The sequence below is a fragment of the Cydia pomonella genome, chromosome 23 (genome assembly GCF_033807575.1).
Source record: "Cydia pomonella isolate Wapato2018A chromosome 23, ilCydPomo1, whole genome shotgun sequence".
NCBI classification, from domain to species: Eukaryota; Metazoa; Arthropoda; class Insecta; order Lepidoptera; family Tortricidae; genus Cydia; species Cydia pomonella.
The window spans coordinates 11,629,397-11,655,971 of NC_084725.1; the positions used below are offsets into that span (position 1 = coordinate 11,629,397).

Genomic DNA, 26,575 nt, shown 5'->3' on the forward strand with positions numbered 1-26,575 from the left:
GCTTACTTGAGCGGACTGTATGGTTTTTTGCCACCGACGTCTCAGTACATATATAATGCAGGATCGAGAAATTGGGTGATGTTATATTTATTCAATTCCATGACTTGTAGAAATAGTTGTATAACACAAGTTCTTCTAGATTAGAATACGTTAGTAGTCCTCAAACACGCAAACTGGGGCGAGGCAACGCGCATGTGACAACTTTGAAGTTGCAGGCGTCCAAAGGCTACACTGACTACACTTACAATCAGGCAGGTCGCGCCGTATGCAATTTCACAACATTTCGCATACTTTAATGATCAACAACGCGCATGATCCATAGGCTACAGTGATTGCTTAGCATCAGATGGGTCGTATTCTTGTTTGCCACCAACGTGATATAAAAATGTTCACTAATACCAGTGATCGACAACGCGCATGTAACAACTTAGAGAAGTTGCAGGCATCCATAGGCTACGGTGACAGCTTATCATCAGGCGGGCAGTATTCGTGTTTGCCACCGACATGGTATAAAAAAAAGTTGCAGGCATCCATAGGCTACGTTGACAGCTTATCACCAGGCGGGCAGTATTCGTGTTTGCCACTGACGTGGTATAAAAAAAAGTTGCAGGCATCCATAGGCTACGGTGACAGGCGCCATCTAACGGATCTTTGCCGAACTACCAAGTGGCGCAGGGGGGGGGGGGGGAGAGGGGGAGGGGGGGGGGGAGAAGGGGGGTGGGTGGAGGGGGGGGTTGAGGGGGGGGTGAGGGGAGAGGGGGGGGTGAGGGGGGGGGGGTGAGGGGGGGTGAGGGGGTGAGGGGGGTGAGGGGTGAGGGGTGTGGGGGGGGGAGGGGGAGAGGGGGAGAGGGGTGAGGGGGAGGGGGGGGAGGGGGGAGGGGGTGAGGGGGGGGGGTGAGGGGGTGAGGTGAGGGGGGGTGAGGGGGGGGGGTGAGGGGGGGAGATAAATACCTAAAGTGAGCTGGAATCGGCATATCCTCCCTACTTACGTAAAATGCTGCAAAATATGCCAGGATCACTTAAACGCGCCAAGCAGAGAGCCATTAATACCGTTTGAAGTGCCAAATTTGCCATGGTGTCAAGTTGGCGCAGACATCTTTGAATATTTAAAAAAATATTATTTAATAATAATTGATTACTACTCGGGATTTGTTGAAGTTTCAAAATTAAATAATTTAACTAGCTCCGCAGTTATACAGGCTTTAAAAGAAAATTTTGCTAGACACGGAATTCCAGAAAAAGTAGTAAGTGATAATGGCACGCAGTATACCAGCAGAGATTTTAAGCGGTTTGCAGCGGATTGGGGCTTCGAACATATAACGACTTCGCCAAATTATGCGCAGGCGAACGGGAAAAGTGAGCGAGCGGTCCAAACTATAAAAAACATATTGAAAAAATCAATTCAAAGCAATACCGATATTCACTTAAATTTACTTAGTTTTCGGAACACACCACGGGAGAACTTGAGTTCCCCCGCCCAGATGCTAATGGGTCGTATGTTGAAATGTCGTTTGCCAGTTCATCCTGATCTGCTGCAGCCTAAACCAGTACCAGCCGATCAACACGGCGTGATTGTTAGCAATCAACAAAAAAGTAAGCGGTACTACGATCAGAGGTGTAAGGCGTTACCAACTTTGAATAAAGGTGATAATGTTATTATACTAGACAGGAATTACAGAACGAGAGGGCAAATTGTATCAAAAAGTAATACACCTAGATCGTATATAGTGAAAAATAAAAGAGGAGTTTATAGACGAAATAGAAGACATCTCATAAAATGCTTGTCAAATGTTAGTGACCAAGTCAGTGTTGATCGTAAAGATGAGGGTGATGCGGAACAGGAATTTTCACCTGACATAGACCGCTTTTCGTCTGCGGAGTCATCAGAGGAAACTGTTGTCGAGTCACATTCCCCCATGATAACAATCAGAAAACGACGTGGACAAATAACCGAGTAATCACGTTTTGTCCCGCATCACTCTATACATACATTCAAATGTATTTTATTTGATATATTATATAAGGCATGCGTACACTTTATTAAGTTAATAAAACCCTATTTATTGGGGTATGTAAGGTCAACAAAATTCATACCAAGTTATGTATCTTAGTATTAGTTTGTAATCTTTAAAAGGGGAAGATGTTGTGGGTAGAACTATAAAATAAAATCAGTTGTCATCCAACCGTCGTTTTCATACACAACAGGTACCTTGACCGTACCTTTGACAGCACTTCCAACTCTTCCAAGTTTCATCAAAGTATGCTTATTTGGGCTGCTGGGGCATTCCACAAGAATGTCGCTTACGTAACGCTATCCGTCTAATACTTCTGTGATTAAATTGGGTCTGGTAAATATTTAATGACTTGTCTAAAAATTGGCAGTTTATTTTCGAGCTTACCGGCTTTATTTGATTGAGGTAGCTGCCATAGAAGGCAAAAACGTTACGTAAGCGACATTAAATGGATATTTAGGAAGATATTGTAAGTGTAGGCACTTATAAGTAAAGAAACATTTATATAAACAATATTTTATTATGTTTATTTAGTCATATTGCATACAAAATTATTATCACGCATAGCTATTTACATTTATGACATTCTTACGTTCTAGATCTCGCTCATCACAATTTGTTCTTTATTGTATAAATAAAAGAAAATACTAGGTACATCATTACATATTGCGACTACTTTTTGTAAGTACCTAGGCGTAATATATTTTACAGTATATATGGTGCTACTTTACCGCACTGGTGCGAAAATTAGCATATTACGTTACTGTGTCCAATATTTAAAGGGCCATATGTACTGTAAAACGTTGTACAATACATGTGCGAATAGGTAATTCGCAACTCGTGTAGATTTAAAACACTCCCTTCGGTCGTGTTCTAAATTATCGCCACTCATTTCGAATTTCCTATTTTTCGCACTTGTATCGTAATGTACTATTTTGAAGGTGTACCTAACACCTTTTTTCATTTGGAGAATTCCATTTTTCGAACCAATCGCTACGATCGTGGTTCAATTTTGGAGTCTTTCGCTTGCTCGTGTTAATATTGAATATTAATACGAGCGATTAAACAACAACATTGCCCCCTTGTAAAACAAATAACTATTACGTAACGAGCGTAGCGAGTGGTTTGAGAAGTGGAATCTTGAGCGTTGCGAGGGTTTCAAGGCACGAGGGTTAAAGAAAGTTTGCCTCCGAGTGAAACAATTTTTTTTTTCACCACATCAACGCGAGGAAAATACTAACTATGAAATACCAAAAAAATCAAATCCAAATGTACGTAATAAAAAATATATCATTAAAAATTATCATGTAAAAGTAAATTCCACCAGCTAACATAATGAAACAACTCGATTGGCATCTGAGATTTACTTTGCCCCGCCTATAAAATTCAACTTTCTCATTAGCTTTTGAACCATCACGAGGGCCTTTACCAGTGGTGTGGTGAAATAGTTATTTGTGCAACAAGAGAGGAAAGTTGGGTTTTCTTGCGAGTGTTGATTTTGAGTCTCGAGTAAGCGAAAGATTCTATAATTGAATCACTCGCTTCGCTCGTGATTCTAAGTTAGAATGTTGAGCGTAGCAAAAACACGAAATGTAAAATAACTTTGTGACACATACAACTTTTCACCTCAGTAGTGAGAACATATTAAAGGTCTTGCTTAATTTGTTAGTTTTCAAACGTCTTACTTGTTAGCGGTGTATATACTAGGAAATTTGAATGTCGAACTATGAATCGACCTATTCCTGTCACTTTCTGTTTTCTTAACGAAGAGAAAGGGATATCGAATGAAGTTCAAATATGTATTTCGAATTTGTAATAGACTCCGAAGTATGAATATGAAGTGGCAGTTCATGGCCTCAACTAAATTAAAAAGCTACTTTGTCTCACTCCCTGGAGTGACGAAAGTAGATTTGTTCGAGCTGCTGAAGTGAAAAACACGTTTTAACATTCCTGAGAATATACCAACAACAACCTAAACCATTAAAAAACGTGGACGTCACTTAAGACTTTTTAGAAGTAGGCGGAAAGGACAAGTGAGACTATGACAAGGACAAACAATATAGCGCTTTCTCTGCTACTCCTACTGTCTGTATCGGTCATTTCCCCCCACCGCTCATGCCTCATGCCAGCCTTTAGACGGAATCTATGGTGTAGTCAAATACACATGTATTAGATTGTCAGTCTCGTCTTTAATATGTCTCTGATTTACACGGAACACATTGTAACAATGTGAATAAATAAATAATAATAAATATTATAGGACATTTTGACTAAGTCCCACAGTAAGCTCAATAAGGCTTGTGTTGAGGGTACTTAGACAACGATATATATAATACATAAATATTTATAAATACTTAAAAACATAGAAAACACCCATGACTTAGGAACAATGCTCATCACACGAATAAATTCCCTTACCAGGATTTGAACCCGGGACCATCAGCTTCGTAGGCAGGGTCACTACCCACCAGGCCAAACCGGTCGTCCGGTCGATGTGAATAATTTACCTTATAGGTAGCAATGTGAATAATTACCTACTTATGTGCAGGTTTTTTAGTCCTTTTATTGTTACTACGATTACATGCTTCTTAAGCACTTAGTGTACTGTAAGTGTGTGTGTAAAACTTCCTGACTGTAAGTGTGTGTGTAAAACTTCCTGTTCCTCATTGATTATTACTAAAATTGGTATGGTAAATAATTTAACCGGGTCTCTAAAAAATGTTTATTTTTCGGATAAGGGGTACAAAATGGTCACTGTTGTTATTCATAAGTCATAAGAGGCTCGGTAATTAATTAATTTAATACAAGTACGAAAGAGTATTTTATCCTCTAGAGAGGCAAAGTAAGTTAACACATAAGAGTTGTCCATGCTAGTCGGTATTCGGTAAAAAATATATTAAGCACTCGATGCAAAAACCCTTTTCATTTCTAATCATTATATCTCTACATACAGGCTATTTATTTAATCACCTGCAATTATTTACGGGCTGAATATATAGGTCATACTGAGCAACTTTTACTATGGGAACAACCCCGAAATCACGAAAATTTACGCTCCCACAGAAAATGTTAAGGTCAGACAAAATGTATGAAACAGCCAATGTATTATTATACTGATTTTAATCTTTCTCAATGTATTATTAAACTAATACAAACCGGACTTAATCGCGTATTAAGTTTTAAATTGCTCGAATCGCAACATTTTACAAGTAAAATTGCACCTATGTGTGGTGACCTCGTGCACTCTGTAAATTCTTCATAATGCGGTATCTGTGTAGTGTGGTACATACTTATTCATAAAAGTCTACTAAAGTTGACAAGCCGCGAATAATCGTTTGTCCCTTTCCGACGCATTGGTATGATGGATGGAGGATGGAGTTAGTCTGTGTAACTCACAGAACATATATTTAATGTTTGTGGTGAGACCTATCTATTCTTTATTGATTTTATTATGAGCCCATGTCCCACTGCTGGGCAAAGGCCTCCCTCTTATTCTTCCACGTATCCCTATCCTCGGAATTCTTTCACCAATCTCCGACAAAGGCATCAAGCTCATCCCGCCATCTGCGACGAGGTCTACCGTGACGCCTTACAATTTGTGGGACCCAGCGGGTGGCTGTTTTGGCCCACAGGTCATCAGGCATACGTTAGACGTGTCCCGACCAGTCCCATTTGAGCTTGGCGGCAGTTTCACCTACATTAGTTATTCTATGGAGCGTATTATTGTATTTATTCTTATATACGATAAAAGCATTGTAGTCTTGTGGTTACTGTTTGTTTTTTATAGCTTCTCACTTAATCATATCTTTGCCCATAAGACTCATTTCAGACTCTACATCCTTTTCCCGTTTGCCTTTAAAGCTATCTTCAATGTCTTGCAAAGTCCGATCTTTAGTCTCTGGCAATAAGGCATAAATTATAATGAGGCACACTGACAATAGAGCTGAATATACTAGGAAAGCTCCTTGAACTCCAATCGAGGAATACAGATGAGGAGCAGTCTTCATAGACACCACAAATGATGGAGTCAAGAAAGACGTAGATAACGTAGATCCTAAACTTCTATAAGCCAATGGAAATACCTCACCGCAAATAACCCAAGTCAATGGTACTAAACCTAAACAAAACGATAATGTATAAAGAATCATTAATGTCATTGGAGCTGCGTCCAAAAACAAAGAGCTTGAGAAGACATCAGCCTGTCTCAAATATACAAACACTGAGATTAAAGTTAAAGATAACACGGTCATAATCCCACTGGTGAATAGAATAGTTCTTCGTTTAAAGATTTTCAAAAGGAATATAGCGAAAAATGCACACACTGTTCTAAGTAAATCAATAACAGTGAATTGCCAGACTACCTCGCTAGCGTCTTCTTTATCTAAAACTGCTTTCAAGATCTCATTTCCGTACGCCGGTACCATATGAGCTCCTCCAAATTCAAATACAATCAACATGCTTATAGCTATTATTGAAGGTTTATAAAACTCGACTTTCCTGAAGATCTTCAACACCTCTTTTAAAGAGTCAATGAATCTCCTCAAAAACCGTTTCTCCTCACGTTTCTCTCTTTCTGAAACTAGCGTTTCTCTTTTCTGTGCCTCTATCATGGCTTCCAACTCTGCTTGTTGCTCCACCCCATTGCCTCTTAACCATCTGAATGCTTTCTTCGCCTCATCAAACTTTCCCTTCGACACCAACCAGCTTGGTGACTCTGGTGACAAACTAATAATCCCTAAAGCTATCACTGGGAAGATAGCACATACCATAGCAGTCACCTTCCAAGTCAAATGAGCTCCCCAAAGATGAGACAGAAATATTCCTAAACCTAATGAAATAGCGAAGGTTCCTAAGAAAGCGCCTCTGTATTTCGGATCCGTGTATTCCGCTACTAAAATGGCTGCTAGAGGAGTCCTTAAGCCTAATGCTAGACCATGTAAGAGCCTGGCTATAAGGAACATGGGGACACTGTTGGCTAGGACGAAGACAATCCAGCCGAGTAGAGCAGGTACGATGGAGATCAGATTCGCCTTCTGTCGGCCGAAGCGTGACATTAAGACGGGTGATATGAAGTTGCCGACGATACCCATGGCGCCTACGGCTGAGGCTGAAATAGAAAAGGTGTGATCTTAATATTTTTGAAACTGTCGCAACTGGGAAATAGGGTTATATAAAATGTGTTGTAGGGTATGCAGACGAGCATAATATTTATTCCGATGTAGGCGGGGGTGATAGTAACACTATTCAAGGCACGTGAGTAAATGAAGATGGTTAAGCATTTAAAAGCCAGGTAGGCGATGATCTTACTGACTTAAATAACCAAGATAAATAAGTAGATAATGTACCAAGCATTCAGCAGTAAGTGAAGTTAACATTTTCTGTAACAGGGATAGTGTTTTTATGAAAGCTATTCTTACATCTGAAAATGCTAAAAAAAAACTATCTTTTTTCTGATGACCTAATCCTGTGGCTAAATATTTAACAGTGTCGAAACCATACAACCGTGATCACTGTTGAATAGGCACTGACCTATTCACGACATGTCATGAATCGTCAGATGCAGTTGTTGCCGCATATGGCCGAGCTGGTCAACCATACAACTGCGATAGATGTACAAACTGACCTATCCACGACATGTCGTGCATCGTGACGAATGGTTATCGCATCGCATGCAGCTGTACGAGACCAGGTATAAAATCATATGGCTGCGATACATGTTCAATCTTCCTATCCACGGCAAGTTCTGTGCCGCGCATCATTGAGCAACCGTATAACTGCGATATATGTTCGCGATACTGACCTATCCACGACATGTCGTGTGCGGTAAGATGCAGTGGTTGTTGCGTGTCGCTGAGTTGTGCGAAAAGTACAGCCGGGAAACCGTGAGCACAGCCATGACCGGCGATGTTCAGCGCTGCCCCGCTTACTACGAACGCCTGTAAAGTTTATATAGGATTATTAATATATTTTTCAATCCATTCTGTATCTCTTAAATACGTTACCACTCTGGACAAGGGTCTGCAACCCAAGGGCTTACTATTGACCCTTGGAAAAGAAACGACGGGGCCAAATGCTATAAGGAAGCGTGAGAGCCGAAGGCCTAGTCGTGGCGGCCCTCTGATCAAAAAGTTAAGACCTTGATTCGCCGCTCGCCGCCCCGCCGGTCACGTGCATCTAGATTGCGGCCTATGACTTTCTTTTAAAGCAATCTTGAGTTGTTATGTCAAGTTTTCGCTTTAGATGCTTCGCTCAATGTACTCAACTCACCTGTGCATCCGAAGACTAAATAGTGAGTCATAAATGATAACAGGTAAATGATATACATCTCTGGGTCTAGGTCACTTTTCTTAAAATAATGACCGATGCGTTTTGCACAAGACTGTGTCGGACACCTTATAAAACAAAGTCCCCCGCCGCGTCTATCTGTCTGTATGTATGTTCGCGATAAACTTAAAAACTACTGAACGGATTTTCATACTTTTTCACCAATCAATAATGGAGTGATTCTTGAGGAAGGTTTAGTTATATAATTTGTTAAGGTTTTGTGTAACGCATGCGATGCCCGGGCGGGTGGCTAGAGTATCTAAGATTAGGCACTTACCTGTTTGATAAATTGTTTCATGTTACAGGTGTGCCAGCGTCATGAAGGGATCTGAAAACAAACGTTATAAATTAAAAATATGAAATATGAAATCGCGAAGCGGTGGTGGCCGAGTGGATATGACGTCCGACTTTCAATCCGGAGGTCGTGGGTTCAAATCTTGGCTCGTATCAATGAGTTTTTCGGAACTTATGTACGAAATATCATTTGATATTTACCACTAGCTTTTCGGTGAAGGAAAACATCGTGAGGAAACCTGCATACATCTGCGAAGAAATTCAAAGGTGTATGTGAAGTCCCCAATCCGCATTGGGCTAGCGTGGGGACTATAGCCCGAGCCCTCTCGCGCATGAGAGGAAGCCTGTGCCCAGCAGTGGGACGTATATAGGCTGAATTATATATATATGAAATCGCGAAACGTCTGGTTGACGTGACTGGTGACCGAAGAGCTGGTGGCTTCCTCGCACAACGTATCAGTATTGCGATACAACGAGGATATCTCGCCAGCATCCTTGGTACAATGCCTCAAGGGCCTATTTTAGATTTAAGCTAGTTATAGTAATCATCTGTACATATCCATTAAGTATTTTGTTATTGTAAATAAAAAGCTTTTATGTAAAATATTATATTTAACCCCCTTATGATTTATTTAACAAATCCCAAAAAAAAACAATAAAAGTAAAAGGAGACTCCTATTTATTTTTGTTTCTTTTTATGGAATATGGGTTACTAGGAATGTCTTTTTAGGGTTCCGTAGTTAACTAGGAACCCTTATAGTTTCGCCATGTCCGTCTGTCTGTCCATCCGCGGCTTTGCTCCGTGATCATTTGCGCTAGAAAGCTCAATTTGGCATGAATACATAAATCAGGCATGGCAATGGCAACAGATCAGTAAAACAAAACTACAAAAAAATTTAGGATGCTTCCCATACTAAATACTTTTTTAGGTAATATTTTTTCGCTTTAACCCGGACAGACGGACGGACATGGCCAAACGAAACTATAAGGGTTCCTAGACTTCCTAGTTGACTACAGAGCCCTAAAAAGATCAGACAAGGAATTGAAAGATTTAACCCAATTAGGTATTAACGTGTGATAGTTGTATTGTTTGTAACACAGCGAGGTGTTAACAAGTAAGATCATACAGTAGTTAACCTTGAAATATTGTAATTAACATGTTAATACATTATGTGCAATGTGCATGGCTTATTAATAAACATTCAAATAAAGCACATTCTGAGTAATTTTAAGAGGAAACATTAGTGGTAATTTTTTCATACAAATGTTCTCGACATTTTCCTCTTTGGATTTTGGCCATAAATGTTTTTTAGGGTTCCGTAGTCAACTAGGAACCCTTATAGTTTCGCCATGTCCGTCTGTCTGTCTGTCTGTCTGTCCGAGGCTTTGCTCCGTTGTCGTTAGTGCTAGAAAGCTGAAATTTGGCATGGATATATAAATCAATAAAGCCGACAAAGTCGTACAATAAAATCTAAAAATTTAATTTTTTTAGGATACCTCCCCTACACGTAAAGTGGGGGTAAACATTTTTTTTTCTTCAACCCTACTGTGTGGGATATCGTTGGAAAGGTCTTCCAAAACTAATAGGGGTCTTCAACATACATTTCTTGATAAAGTGAATATATTCGGACATAATTGTTAATTGCACAAAATTTGTCCCCCCCCCCTCTAACTTTTGAACCCTAGGTCCAAAAAATATGAAAAAAATCTTGGAAGTAGACCTTAAGAAAGACATTAAATTAAAACTATAGCGGATATGATCAGTTTAGCTGTTTTTGAGTTATCGCAAAAAGTTTCCCCTTCATAGTAAAAAAACGTACACCCACAGTTCATCGCTTGGTTAACAATCTACCATACTTTAAGCTCCAGTTTAGCTTATTGTGACGGAAGAGTAACTACGGAACCCTACTCTGAGCATGGCCCGACATGCTCTTGGCCGGTTTTTTTATTTTTATATGAGTTCAATATTACCAGTACCTGTGTCTGTACGTTTTACTTTTTCTGATATTCTTGTTTTATGAACTAGGTACCTTAAAAAGCGCTAAAAACGGCCAAATAAATGCGCCGTAAACAGACGCCTGGCATACAAAATCGGCAACAATAAACGCAAACATCAAAACAGACAGACACATTTCTTTTTCATTCATTTCCCAAAATTTCCTTGAAATTGTTTAAGTTTTTGAGGGAAATGGCAAGAACGGATCGATTTTTGAGATTATTACGCAGGATTTTTTGCCCAAGCTGCAAGTAATTTTAAGAAGCCCCCGTCAGCCTGGCGGAGATATTTATCTAAAATTCTCAAATCTAAGAAAGAGCTCAGCTAATACCAAGCATTTCCTCTGAATCACTAGTATTTACTGTGGGTAAAACTACAAACATTTAAGAAAAACAAACGTATTATCTTTCTAAATATACTCCTTTAGCTTTTGGGATGTCCATTCATTACGTGAGGGGTTTTTGAGGATTTATTAACGACCACGCCCCGTTCCCCTCTGGTGAGATGTTGAGAAGTCGTGACATTTTGTCCCAACTCCCAAAGATACTTATTTCTATTTTCCAAAAATGTTCAATGTTTGATAATTTTGCATTTGAACTATTTTTTTACATTTCAAATATTGTTAACGATGTGCTGATATTTGGTGAAGCGGAAAACGATTCTTGCTCAGGCCCGACGTCGGGCCCAATATCGGGCCCGTTTGCATGTGGATGTAATTGGGGTTTAGGTAGGTACTTATTTCATGTAGGTGATGTAGGTACCAACACCGCAAGGAAACGACGTAGTTAATGCACTAGCTAAATAAAGAAATATGACAAAATAATTGAGTTGAACTTTGAAAGTATACTAGCTCGCAATTCATTGAACTTGAGTCCAGACCAAACCTTGATTGGAAATCCACAGCGAAATATTTTGTTTAACTGTACTTGAACCACTTAGCTAGTAAGATATTCTATCTATAGATGATTTTTTCCTTTTTCCTTTACTAAATGAAACTATATAAACTGGTTCTTGGGTTCCGTTGAATTCCGTGGTATATTAAACCCTTAATGGAACTTTAAAAATATTATTGGATTGGTGAATTATGGAAAAGTATTCATCACAAAGTATCTACAGGATAATTTTGGGGTAGTGATCCCGTGCAAAATGTGTCAAGATGGTCATAATAAACAAAATTCCCCATCGAACTAACCACAAAATCGCGAAAATAAATCTAATGTAGGTACACCCTTGAGGGCCCGAAGTAGACGAAGTGTATGGGCCCAAGAATATATTTTTTTCACGATTGTCATATCGGTCCCATGGGAAATCTTGTTCAAATGTTCAGTACGACCATCTCAATACATTTTTGACATTGAGGATCACGACCAATCATCCAAGCGTCTTTTGACCGTCAGCGTCTAGTCAGCGCTATGGAAAATGACGTCGCTGCGCGCGCCAACGTTGCGCCAACGTTGCATCGAGCAGCGGCCGTAGAGTTGACTAGACGCCGACGCGTCGTGTCGGGTGGCACATACCTACAATCAATAAAAATTAAGTGTTTTTCCCACGTTTTATATTCTATTAGGTTAGGTTCTTAACCTTTTCAGTTCTGCCATTCCTATGACTAATTAGGGAACCCGATTTTTCCCAATAATTAACAATATTCTTTCTTACAGGTAAAATTTTTGTTATATTTAATTGTGCTTATTACCCCCGTAAAATACCAGTTTTACCCCTACGGGGTACTACTCCAGGTTTAATACATAAAGTACAGAACCCTCCATTTTGCGTCTGGACTACTAATTGACAATATGTAAATCTTATTGCAAAGATAATATATAAAAGCTTTGTCACATTGTCTGATTCGATATCGGATGTCGGATACGACTACGATGAAGCAAAAAGTGCTTTTTTATATTTCTTATACATTTAATTATTGTGTGTTCTTCGAAATAAAGCTTTAATGCAAATATATAGGCGCCATTCATTTAATACGTAAGACGATTTAATGGGGAGGGGGGTCGGACATGTCTTATATGAAGTTATTTATTCTTACGAGGGGGTGGGAGGGGGTTTTAATAGTTTTTACGTAAGATCACAAAGATGCCAATTTTTTTCAAATTTCTATGAAATGATGACGTTTAAAATAAGTTTTTGACAAAAATTATAGTTTGGTACAAGCTTTTATCGCTGACTACTTTTCCTTCCACTTCCATACTCGTATAATACTTACTCATCGTGACAATTCTAAAAACCCCAAACACAATTAGGTTGCGTGGTTTTATTGCAGAGTTCCTATGGCCATCTCCTGTCTCCATCATCAGATCAGCTCGATGGTACCATAATATTGCATTGTCACCCGATTTACATATGTATGCAAATTGTCAGCTTCATCGGAAACCGGGAAGTGAGACAAAAATTAACTTGCAAGATTTGACCCGTACAAACATACATACAATTGCAAGTTAAATAAAAATTTGTAATAATACTTCCACACTCTATGCTATCAAATACGGTACAGAGTTAAAAGGTCCAGTACCTTTGTAGAAACAAATAAACGTTCCAATACTAATGATTTTTATCTGTCCTATTTAGGGTAACAGCACCAGTGGCCAGCCAGGGACCAGTAGTCAGCCTTTTAAGTCGTTTATTGGTCATAAATATCTGGTATATTCGATTAAACAAATCGCGTGTAGTCAAATAGGAGCTCTGATTCCTTATTCGTTAATACGTAACGCGGCAGGTGCGGTGAGGTATCGGGGAGAGGAAATATACTCGTTCATAAAGGTGATGTTTGTTGACGAGAGCTGGAGTGTCATGTCCGCCATATTTTTTACTGCACGTGGTGTTCTTTTAACGCGTGAGAAAAAATATGTTTTAATATAAAAAGTTACTGTTTTTTGTTAATGATGGGTTTATTGGTTAGTCTATCTAAAAATAAATTGCGTTATATTTAAATAGAAATATCAATATTTAACTTATAAATTGAGGAGGTTGACCACTGGATACCACTTTTTTACAAAAAATCCAGTGCCCAGCCTCCCGCGGCTGACTTTCGGGTTATTAGTTATTTTTTTTATTTTCGATCCAATGCGACCGTTAGGACCGTTATATTTACATTTTCAAATTTAGTTAGGCATGTCTCAGTCAATTTAAAGTAAAACCCAGTAGTCAGCCGCATTTGAAATAACGTTTTAATGCGGCTGACCACTGGGTTTCACGGATCCAGTACTCAGCCATTATCTTCCTTGGTACGTCGCTGCCAAATATTATGAACTATAACTCATTTAAATAAGGTTCAAAAGTGTATACATACTTTTGTTGAGAAAAATTCCAATATCTAACGGACCCCTGCACGGGTCTTCACCAGCATTTAAACCGATTTTAAAAATAATGAATTATATTCAATAAACAGATTCATTAATAAAAAATAAGAAGATAAATACAGTGTTTATTAGTTTGCAAGAAGAATTTTAAGTACCTATGGCCTACAAATTTCGTGGCATGAGAATTGTACTTATAAGAGTATAGGTACCTAGACCTACATATACTCTAGCTTCCTACCTAGGAATGATAAATATTATAATATCGTTAACTTTAATACAAATAATAGTGTTTTTTATTTCATTGTTATTAATAGTTTATAAAGGCTGAGTACTGGGTACACAAAGGCTGCTTACTGGATTTTAGAGGCTGACTACTGGAGAAAAGTGCCATTTTTTGTTTAATCTTAATTATAGATATTATAAAGAGGATTGTTATTTTTTGACATACCTACTTTATTTCAAAACTATAATAAACACTTGATCTAACCATGTCATGCGTTTATTTATCCGACTAATCCCGTAGAAACGTCGAGAGTACAAACTTTAAAAATGCGTTATAAGGCTGACTACTGTTGCCTTTACCCTAAATCTGTTTTTAAATTTGTTTCCTTTGTGGTTCAATAATAGTAGGTTATAGGGTAATAATAATAATAATAAAATGCTTTATTGCACACTACAAAAAAAAAAAAAATCATGAACCAGAGGGTAGTCATTTTTACCTTATAAAGTTTGCCCGTTAAAGGGTTAGTCACAGCAAAACTAAACCACAAAATGAATTGGGTTATGATAATTGATAAGTGATAACCTAACTGTACGTGGGCCGCAAAGCGCCATATACTTCTTTTGAAACAGCGGCTACTATATTTTGGCACTACTTTACGCGTATTAGTGTTTCTTTGTTTATGCCCCACTACTAAAGATGTGTTCATCTGTCTACCTTGTTACATAACACAGTAGACAAAGAAACACTTTAATTAACATCACAGACATTCTAGTGGTAGGAGTCTAAGTTATAACAATGAGGGGTAATTGCGTAATTGTTAAGATTACCTATATCTTCAGTGTGTTCAAGTTGTAGGTAAAGATTTTTTTTAAATGTGACATTCCATGGGTAAGAGACCTTATGGTGGTGGGCGCTTAATCTAGTATGTATGTGACGTAAGCGCCAACCACCATAAGGTACCTTCAAAACAACAGGGCAGCTGGTGGTGAGCTGTTGGGGAGTAGCGACCCCACGTTCCCGAGTGCTCCTGTGAGAGCTCTGTCACCCAAAAGGTGGGTGGATGATATAGGTTCCTCTTCCTCTGCCTCTGGCTTGCCTTAGGGCCAACACACATACCCACGATACGACGTCGTATCCACGATACCTAATTCGTATTGTCATATCATGGGTATGTGTGTTGGCCCTTAGGGCCGGTACAGACGGACTGCAACTCGACTGCAATTTGTATGGGAACTGCACGTCGACGTTGCAGTTGGAGTGCAGTCGGCATGCAGTTCCCATACAAGTTGCAGTCGAGTTGCAGTCTGTCTGTACCGGCCCTTAGTCGGCCATCCAATGTGGAGTCACGAGAGTTGTGTTCTCGAGCGTAGATATAGATATAGAAACATTGGAAACGTAAGTGGCGAGTTGGCTATATTTTTAAAGTCCAGTGACACCTCCCTACCCAAGGGCAAAACCTGGCATCGGTGTTGCCCTTGACCATTCCTAGATGTCGCTTTTTGTGGAGGCGAATCACCGTATGCCGGAAAAAAAATTGCATACGGATGCTGCCTAAAATGTGTTTGACCAGTTCCTATCATGAAATATAATATTAAAAAGCTCAACTCTACGTAAAGTTTCTGTAAATTTACTGATACGATGGTTTTCAGTATCGGAACCCTGTTATAAATAAAGTTCTACACTTTTTTAGGCTTATCGAAGTCTATTTTAAGTCTTATTTTGGTTCATACCTGTTCATTAGCAGCGAAGTTGGCTTATACGCGTAAGCCAAATAAAATAATAAGAAAATGACAGCAAAATGAATGCCGAGTGGCAGGCGCGATATATTATCTTAAGCATGCTTATGTGTCGAATAGGAAAATGGTTCAATATAATTATATGGCCTTGGCTGAATTCTTGAAGATCATTAGTCTTCAAGAGATGTGGAAAATAATCTGTAAAAAAAGTCTAATAAAACTAGATTATTATTATAAGTGATCGATAACAAAACGCTTAAAAAGAGGCTGTTAAAACTTCATTATTTGTGACCTATCGCGATATCGGGCGTGGCATGGCATGGCATAAATATTTATTATTTAGGAAAACAGGCTAAGTGATATTTAACGCCATTAGACGTAACAGCATTACACTTAATTTTTCGCAGCCGCGAGACGCATTACTGTTTCATTCTAACATTCGGTATCTCTCTCACTCACTGGAACCCTTCCTTGGTTATTATGATGATAAATATGAATAAAAGAACTAACCGTCAATTACGCTTATTTGGGTAGGTAATTTTTTTTTAATACGAGTACCACGACGGTGGCAAAAAAGCGTGCGGGTTACACGCGCGTTGCCAACCCTACAAGTTTGTAAGTATTCATCTTTGGCATTGGAAACCTGACCATCAAGAACCACCACCAACCAAGTATATGTAAGGTAACATACGCCAAAGAACGCCCGGTTCTTAAGCTTGACTACTTTCAAAATTTCATACATTTGTAAGTGTGAATGGGCGCAACCGGCAGTTCATTCCTTAGACTTAGAATTCATTCTAATTCCTTCGTTTGAGATAACTCTAAAACCGTAAAATACGACAGATAGACGTTAGGCCTAAGATACATTTGTAAGTTTTACTTACGTAAGGGACAAAGATATTTGTTAGAATGAGATAATTATATTCCTTTCTCATTCTTTAGTATAGCTGTGTCCCTACGTACGTAAGTAAAACTTACAAGTGTATCTTAGGTCTTATACAAGTGACAAAATGGTGACAAAGCAAATGTTACTGTTTAACAACACGCGATTGAACACGACGATAATAATCATATCCTTATAGGTAAGTAGAGCTTGACTGGTGTTAAGTGATGACAAATAATGGTGCGTCAATACCAACAATATTCCCGGGTTGAATGGGAAATATTGCCATGACAGGAATGATACTCAAAAGGATGGGATATTGCCGTGAACGCATCACTGACAAAAAATTGAGAGAAAAATATGACTTTATTTTAATTTTAATTGCGTTAATATTAAATGCAAGTTTTTATAGTGTGGTTATTATTTTGTAAATAGCTTATTACTGATGGTGATAGGAGATTTTTTTTTCTATAACTACGTGGATTATTACTAACTTATTCATGGATAGCCAAAATTATATTTTTATTCATTAAGAAAATGGTACCATTAGATTTCTTATATTACTTTATTAAAAATTAAACTGTATAGCAACTATTTTTACCTATACACAAATACAAACGCGACTACATATCTATTGTCTATGCGCGAAATGCGTGATAGAAAAAACGAAAATACAATCGACAAGAACACAAAAACTGACAGGCTTCAATAGGCACATATGTAATGGTTTTTGTAGCAGTCTCGATAAAAAAAAGCACAATTTTGCTTAATTATAAAAAATCGGCCAAGAGCATGACGGGCCATGCTCAGTGTAGGGTTCCGTAGTTTCCATTCTATCAGAATAGGCTAAACGGAGGCTATTAGTAAATATCATGTATTTTGTTTCAAGATTTTTTATATTTTTTTAGAGCCCCTCTAACTTTTGAACCATGATTAGTTAGAGGGGGGGGGGGGGGGTGCACTTTTTTCTTTCGGAGTGTTTATTTCCAAAAATATTCACTTTATCAATAACTGGTTATCGGAGACCCTTATTCGTTTTAAAAGACCTATCTAATGATAGCCCTCATCGACACCATTGGGTTTAAGCGAAAAAAAAAAAAATCATTTTGTATGGTAGATACCCTATAAAAAAAATCTAGTCATTATTTTGCCGTTCTGTTGCCATGATTAATTTATTTATGTCAAATTGCAGCGTTGTAGCACTAACGATCACGGAGCAAAGCCGCGGACATGGCGAAACTATAAGAGTTCCTATTTGACTACGGAACCCTAAAAATTATACAGCAATGGCATGAGATTTAACTTTTATTTAAATATATAATGGTTTTTGTAACAGTCTCGGTCAAGGGAGTACAATTTTGCTTAATTATTAAAAAAAAAGATACGGCATCGGCATGAGATTTCACTTGTCAAATATTTTTTCTTTCAGTCAGTTTGGTAAACAATCAGCTACTTTTGTTAACTCCGTTTCCTGACATAATGTTTTGAGAATTCAATACCAGTTCCGTATTTCAGTTAAAGTTATTTTCAATAGATACGCTACTTATTTTAACAGTCTCTGTGGTCTAGTCCGCAGTCCATTGTCGGACTTATTCGTAATGTATCAACTAAGGGATTTTTGATAATTCAACGCCTGAAATTCAAATCGATTTGCGTAAGAATGAAAATGTTGTCGCCCTACGCGACAACATTTCTATCCTCACCACTTAGATGGTTGGCAGTCCTCAACTGTGCGTTTTTCCAGGAACTTTCCGCCTCGCACAGCTAAACTGTGGAATGAACTGTCGCCTGCGGTATTTCCGGACCGATACGACCTTCAAACCTTCAAGAAAAAAGCGTACTCCCATCTTAAAGGCCGGCAATGCACTTACAACCCCTCTGGTGTTGCAGGTATCCATGGGCGGCGGTAATCGCTTACCATCAGGTGATCCGTCTGCTCGTTTGCCTCCTCTACCATAAAAAAAAAAGAATGACCTATATCTTTATTTATGAGATTGAAATTGTTTACAGCTCTTAAGATAATGAATTTGTGGGCTATGACGGTGGCAACCAAGCGTGCGGCGCGCCTGAAGCAAAGCCACGGCAGCCTATGCGTATGCGTATGCTTGCAACTCTAATGGAGTTGTTGCCGACCCTACAAGCTTGGGCTGCTCCAGATTCCATTTCATCATCATTTTGCGGTATGACATTTCGCCGTGCCCTTCCTCTCTTTTGGCTGGTCATTAGTGTAACCCTTTGACCACCACATGCACCTCCGTACATTCCGACAAGGTGCACGATGACGCCACGCATGATAGGGAGCGTGCATAAACTGTAGGGGGCAGCACAGAAGACGTCCGATTTTTGGCGCGAGGTGTAAATGTGAAGTTTATGTTCCAAGATGGCAGAACCTACTATGCACAAGAAAACGTACGATAATGGTAGATGGCAGCTTTTGCTTTGGCATGAAGTGTCAATGAACATGTTTATGTTTTCGATTCAGGCTATAGGGACCGTGCGCGTTGGACGTTCTGCCATCTTTTGGCCTGAATCGGAACAATAAACATGTAAATTTACACGTCATGTGTTTTCTTGTGCATAGTAGGTTCTGCCATCTTGTGGGCTACATTGGAACAATAAACATCACATTTACGCCTCGCGCCAAAAATCTGACGGCTCCTGTGCTGCCTCCTATAGTTCATGCACGCTTCCTATAAGATAGCAGACCCTTCAACGCGCAGGCGTGGCGTTGAAAGGATATACTCTGGTCGGGGTGGTGGGCCACTTTTCTCAACAGCTGTCTGTGCTGTTAACCTAGATCTTGGTTCTAGAAGTATTTGCATAGCGGATTAACTGCTGCTGCAATAATATGATCGTCATATTATAATGACTCTTAAATCACTACTAATTGCTGTGATTAAATAACAATAGAATGATGCTGCGCGGCTGCCGATGAGCAAGATAGTGAAAAATTAATTAAACAATAATAGCATTGTCTACAAGCTGTTCATGTTTCCTATAGACGTATAATGGACGAAGTTATCCAAGCGACAAACCGAACATCTCTTTTCAACACAGTGCAATTATAAGAGACGGGCCCTGTTATTATCTCGCTGTCACATCGATAAGCCAAACCATCCTATACTGGTTGTTTTTTTCTATAGATAGGAAATTAAAAGGGATTTGACCTGCTCTTGACCAGTTTATGTCATCTGATAGTGCGACCAGCTGTACATTTAAGTTAGTAAGTAGGTGAAATCAAAAGGGAGACTAAGATAATAACGAACGATGATCTCCAAGCAAGATAACTTTCAAACGCTTACTTCATAAGCACCTGCTAGAACAGGCCTATTATATTAGTAACCCTTAAGCACGTCTATCTGTATATATATATTTAAATATCTGTATACTTATATATTTATAGGTGTACCTATCTATTCTCTACATTTACCACAGGGCGGGCTCTTTCTTTGCCCAGGGTTTAAGTCTGGCGGTGCAAAAAGGCAACGCCGCCAGCATCCTTGGCTCCATTCTAGAGGCAGGAGACTTTGGTGAGGTTTTTTATATTTAGTTTAGTTGTAAATAATTTACTCGTGTGTATAAAAATAAATGTGTAGGTCATATGTTTTTAAGTGTGTAATAAATAATTTTAGTTTTTTTTCTTTCATTTATATATTATGATATGTCTCGATAAGGTATATCCATGATGACGCGCAGATTTGTCAAATCTAACCTTTAATAACATGACAATAAGAGTCATGACACGCGTCTTCGTGAATGACACGATCTATATTCTGTATTACTTGATTGCTTCGAAACGCTTCTCACTGCACCCACCGTGACATTTTCTTTGTGGCTCTCTGGTTGGCTGGTAAAGAATGCCATCAGGCGTTAAGTCCGCCGTTGGCATCTTTTTTGATGATGCAATAAATAATAACAATAATAAGGATAGCATCCGCTCGGTATATTCCTTACATTACATTAAAGTGTCAAAAAGGCCTCTCCGTGTTTGTTCCGTGAAGGAAGGTAAGTGGAAACTCCAATAAAAGAGGCCAAAAGGCAAGCCAAGAAAACGAATATAGGCGTGTGGACGAGCTGCAGAAAATTAGAGAGTAGAGTCCGTCTACGCTAAAGCCTAAATTTGCACTAAGTGAGGTAGTGTCATTATAAACGACATATTTTGACAGAAATTTGACAATGACATTATCATACTTTGCCAAATGTTATGCAGTATTAGTTTGACTCAACAATTAAAGTCCATGACTGTACACGCAGAATTGGCAGCACGTTGGACCGGCAATCTAAAGATGTGGTGTGGGTTCGAATCCCCCTATAACGAGTGATAAATATTATATATATATAATCTGTATATATATTATATATATAATCATTCAAAGATTATTAGTGTTGCTAATAAAAAATACGGTAAAAATCTTTTTTTACAATGTCAATCTGATTGAAACATTAATTGGAGTTACATGAATGCGCGTTCCTTACATTTCGAAAGCCTCCCTAATAATATCTATTCCACGTTTTAAAAAAAACGTTTGCAATTTGCTATCCCAACTAATATGTGATTTATTTATTATATAAATACTTACTGAAAAGATTTTTTTGCTATTCAGTAATCAATAAAAGAAAACAGAAATATTGCCCATGATCATTTCCCAAAAACTGGAAATATTGCCAAATCTTAGAATAAATAACTCAATCACTCACAAATTATCTCATCTGATCCACTTCACTCACTAAACACCACTGCACTACTAAACTCGAACAAACACCTCGTTTCTGTTATAAACTTCTTCAGCCGAACTTGACCTTGGATGCTAGTCAATACCACCTTATCGTGACCTTTGTCTACCAATTATTTGCACGCAAATATAGCTCTAAATAACCTGGTGGTAGACTGTTGAGTTCAACAGCCGTGACTAGGACAACTTAACCTTTTTTCACCAATAGATATAACTCGGGGAAGGATCTAAATTTCCTGGTTGTTGCCTGTAAATAACATCACGTCGTGTTTATGAGAGATCGACAAAAGCTTTTATGTTTTTAAGGAAATAATTATTATTAGAGCAGGAAAGGTTTTGTTATAAAAAAGGTGGCAATTAATTGGATTCGGTTGCACTATTTTTTTTTGTAACGTTGGGCTTATGTATTATTTCCAATTTAAAAAGAGTTAACGAAATAAGGTATAAAAAAACATATATATATAGTAACACTAAGCAATTTATTAAATAGCATTTGAGTAAACAATTGCGAAATGAGTCACAGTGACATTACATGTAAATGGCGTTAGGGTATTTACGATATAAAATGCATTTTGTTATTGATAAAATAATACTTTTAATTCTCACACGGTAGAAGTGAATATGATGATAAAATTCTTGGGAAGTGATATATTATAGTACAAAGCCCCCTCCTTTTTTTTTTGTTCACGGAATGGGCGAATGCGTTTACGCACCGTCCCCAAGGCTCGGGAAGGCCATAATGGGGGGTGTGTGGGACTCCCGCTCCTGTCCCCTCTCTCCTAGTGAGAGGGGGGAAGAACTTGGCCCCACCCACTAAACCCACTCCGGCGTTTCGCCCTCTTTGCCGTTTGCGAGGGCGCCATGGGATCAACCCCGTCCTTGGTAATTTCTTTATTTTGGTGGAATAATTTCTTAGTTCTTAGTATTATAATGCCTATCACAAGCCCCATTTTGCAGCCGAGCGAAAATGATTATTTGATTTTTTTAATCCTTTTTCATGAACTTCTTATAAATTTAAAGTAAACGATGATGACAAGAGCCACAATTCAATAGTTGTCAATATATTTCAACATAAACACTTAAAATATCTCATGTTGTTTAGAATTAAACCAATTTATATCATTTAATAGTATTATAGGCAGACGCAGTCCATATCATAGTGTGACTCATTTTATAGTACAAAAGAACATTTTATCTTGAACCAATGTATTATAGCCCCTCTACACGATGGGCCATCATACTGGCCCACTAAGATGGGCCAGCGTGTAGAGAGTGGTGTCGCGTCGGATGGCTTATGGCACGGCGGGATAGCGATGGGAAAGCCACGGTGTCGGTTTTTCGTCCGCACATCAAAGGTGGCCCATTCCATAGTGGGTGCTCTCAACCATCACATGGCCATCTCGCTGGTCCAGCGCTGGGCCATCGTGTAGAGGAGCCATTAAGGAAGATCTTCGTCTTTTTACTAAGATTTTTACAAGCTTTGATTTAACTTGCTCTGTTTGTATGTATGTTATTTTGTTAGTGTCAAATCTTGGAAGCTAAATAAGTGTGACATTTTGCATAGATATGTAAAACGGATGACAATGCAATATTATAATCACATGAAGCTCACCTGATGATGGAGACAAATGTGAACAGAGATAAAAGTTTGTACCAAAAACTTATTTATTGAAGATTGACGTAACAACTGAATTTCGAAGACTGTCTCGAAAGTACCGAACATATCGGGAAATTCGTACAGTCAGCCAAGAAAGTGGTTTATCACTTTTTGACTCCATTTGTCAAGTAATAAAGTCGAAAAGTGGTAAACCACTTTCTTGGCTGACTGTACTAAATCTCAATTAATAATAATAAACTATTTTTTATAATAATAAACAAATCTAAAAAAGTCAAACATAGGGGCATAGATATGGTTAATAATGTCAATATCCAGCGAGGAAAATGGGGACTACTTTGTATGGAGAATCGGCCGTCCTCTTTCCTCTTAAGAGGGACGAGCATTTTTAAAATGGTAAAATTTTTTATGATATTAAAAATCTCAAAAATTCAAACGTAGGGGCATAGCTATGGTTAATATACATCAAATTATGTAAAAATATTTTCTTTACTGTCAATATCCAGATAGAAAAATTATTTATTACAGTTTATCTCTTAATATAAACCCTGTGCCGATATTTAACTGAAAATATAAGCAAAACTCAAAATATCATTACGAAGTAAAAACACACACTTTTTGAAGCTTCATATCTCAAAAACTGTTACATCGCTGTAGTTAGGCTTTAATTGTTACATATTTAATGTACTTTCAACTTTACACGGCAACGTATGTCAAAAAAGTCTAAAAACTGAAAAAAGACCGAATTTTTTGCAGTTTTTCTTAAACGCGGGGAGAACAACTTTTTTTTTTCTTGCAAAACACAGTTTCACATTCCTTTAAGGACTCCAAATAACACCAAAAATACAGCTTTATATCATGCTTTGCATTTTAACAATTTTAATATAAAATTGAACCGATGTACTCATGTGCCTAAAATACTTAAATATGTGAAGCGGCTCAGCCAGCTCTTAAAAATATTCCAATTATTAGATACGGCTTTGGTAGTTGGCATTAATTAAAAAATAATAAAGGGTTAATACGTCTCGTTTAATTTAAAAGTTAAGTATATAAAAATATATGCACTATTGTGTATTGGTGTTTAACCTTGGTGCTGTAATACTTTAAATGGCAAAAAAAAAAATAACGGTACGAAAACTTTAGGGCGCGAGTCGAACTGTCACTAGGTTGGTTCTTTCGTTAAAGTTATTACGTTAGACTCTTATTGGTTAAACATATGTGTTTTTTAATGTGTAAAGACACATTTTAATGGCACTTATAGAGTGGGCAAACCTTTAAGCGGTCTTTAGCATAGGACCTAAGAATAATATTGAGATAACTTTTGCTTAGAAATAAAATTAAAATATTAACCATACAAAATAATTCGGCCCGCAATGTAAAGTAGCATAAAGGAAAGATAATAACTGTTACTATAAAAAGCTCGAATCTCGTAATATAACGTCATGTCATTTATCTTATACCTTTAAACGAGCAATTCTTGTATATTTATATATATTTTTCGGGGATATCGGAAACGGCTCTAACGATTTCGATTAAATTTTCTATATGGAGGTTTTCGGGGGCGAAAAATTGATCTAGCTAGGTCTTATCTCAGGAAAAACGCGCATTTCTGAGTTTTTATATGTTTTCCGAGCAAAGCTCGGTTTCCCAGATATTCTTTCGTAATGTTTGCAGTACGTAAAGTACATTGCTGCCCGGCAAATTTTCAAAAATTAATCGCGGGGTCATAATGTAGTGTAACTTAGATTAAAACTCCTTGATTCATAATTACAGGGGTAAATTATGTCTGATTTGATTTATTGCCCGTATTGGGTGTACACACTGTATTTTAGTATCTTAAGAATATGAATAGGTTATCACCAGGTATGTTTTTTTTAAATATATATTTACACAAATTTCTTACACAAAGGTAAGCCACGCTTGTGTTGTGGGTACTCAGACAACGATATATACACATAATATACAAATATTTTAATACATAGAAAACATCCATGACTCAAATATCTGTACTCATCATACAAATAAATGCCCTTACCAGGATTTGAAGTTCGAACCCAGGACCATCGGCTTCATAGGCAGGGTCAGTACCCACTAGGCCAGAACGGTCGTCAGATATAAATATAAATAATTAAATACTTGGTACCTGTGTTATACTTTCTTATATATACTTGTTTTCCACCAACAATGTTAATATTATAAGACACTTTTGGTTCCGACAGCCGTTTGTAAAAACATGGTAAAAAAAGGTCAACATATGAATATTTTCGGCAACACTATCTATGAAAATATTGCCGAAAAAAAAGGCACACCACTATTTATACTCGAATTGAAAATATCTATGTTTTATTAGGTAGGTATCCTAGCAACATGCTCTCGTTCGATCGTCTTTTAATTTTTTTTTTAAATTAAAATCATTCTTACCATTCAAATCACGTAATACTTAAATAATCCATTTTGAACGGCACAAAATTTAACTACATATTTATCACGAATTAAAATTATTTTTCACAATAAAACTAGTCACTGAATTGATTTATTTTGATAAAATATTCGCGACGACACTGACCACAGACAAATCTTCGAATTCGCGCCAAAATAGTGAGGGGAAAGTAATCGAGTCGGTCGATTTCTCCCCGGCGTACTGGCGACTGAGTCGGTGCATCGATGGTGGTTACGTAACGCTAGTGATGTGACTAACGCGGTTATTTGTTAGTCACGTGCTCTTTCTTCGTTCACTTTCCATTTTCTTCAAGGTCATTTTACTTACGGGTTTATAAATTAAAGAACGTTGAGTTGTGAAATTCTTTACATTCATATTAATATTAAGAATTAATTACGCTACTACGTTCCGAGTGATTTCAATGTACTATCACGCTCTGCGATTGTTGAAACATTTAGGGTCTTAGCTGAATTTTATCCAATTTAGCTAGAACCCAAAAGGCTATACAATCACTACTTAAGGTATACTTTCTTATTTAAATAATAAAATGAGAAGGAACATAAGATAAGATAAGATTAAATTTGTAATGAAAAATATCCAAACATTAAACACAATTACATGGAAACAAAAATACATCGTTAACGTTATTTTACTTAATGTTACTCTGAATGACACCTTAGTACTAAATTCATCAACGTTCGTCGATTCATCACAAGTTTAGTTCATCATAATGATTTAGTAAGAATATTAATGAAAAGAATTCAAAGAGAGTTACAGAGAAAACTGTAAAAAGTGGAGTATTGTGACTAACAAGTAGGTAATGGATACGAACCCAAAAGGTTTACTTGCAATATAAACGCAGCTTTTCTTCTGTCGGGTAGGTATATTCATTGTTATTATTAGTTACTTGAGCGTTACGAGGATAAACCAAGTTTCAAAATCTACTATTTCTTTTGTAATCTAGCACTATCCTTATTTGATTGTCAAAGACCCACTTGAAAAAAGCAAATA

At 37.7% G+C, this 26,575-nt stretch overlaps 1 protein-coding gene across 3 annotated transcripts; it reads right to left on the minus strand.

Annotated features, from left to right (window-relative positions):
- Positions 1–5,507: 5,507 nt before the first annotated feature.
- Positions 5,508–26,296, minus strand: LOC133530624 (facilitated trehalose transporter Tret1-like). Of its 3 annotated transcripts, none has more exons than XM_061868629.1 (4): positions 25,691–26,296; positions 8,614–8,664; positions 7,813–7,948; positions 5,508–7,119 (listed from the first exon to the last, which is right to left on the minus strand). In XM_061868629.1, exons 2-4 carry the CDS (start codon positions 8,632–8,634, stop codon positions 5,804–5,806), a joined length of 1,473 nt encoding a protein of 490 aa, XP_061724613.1. In that variant the 5' UTR covers positions 8,635–8,664; positions 25,691–26,296; the 3' UTR covers positions 5,508–5,803. The 3 variants fall into 3 exon arrangements, with proteins under 3 accessions (XP_061724613.1, XP_061724612.1, XP_061724611.1); XM_061868628.1 differs by lacking the exon at positions 25,691–26,296 and adding an exon at positions 25,546–25,684; XM_061868627.1 differs by lacking the exon at positions 25,691–26,296 and adding an exon at positions 21,475–22,212.
- Positions 26,297–26,575: the final 279 nt, after the last annotated feature.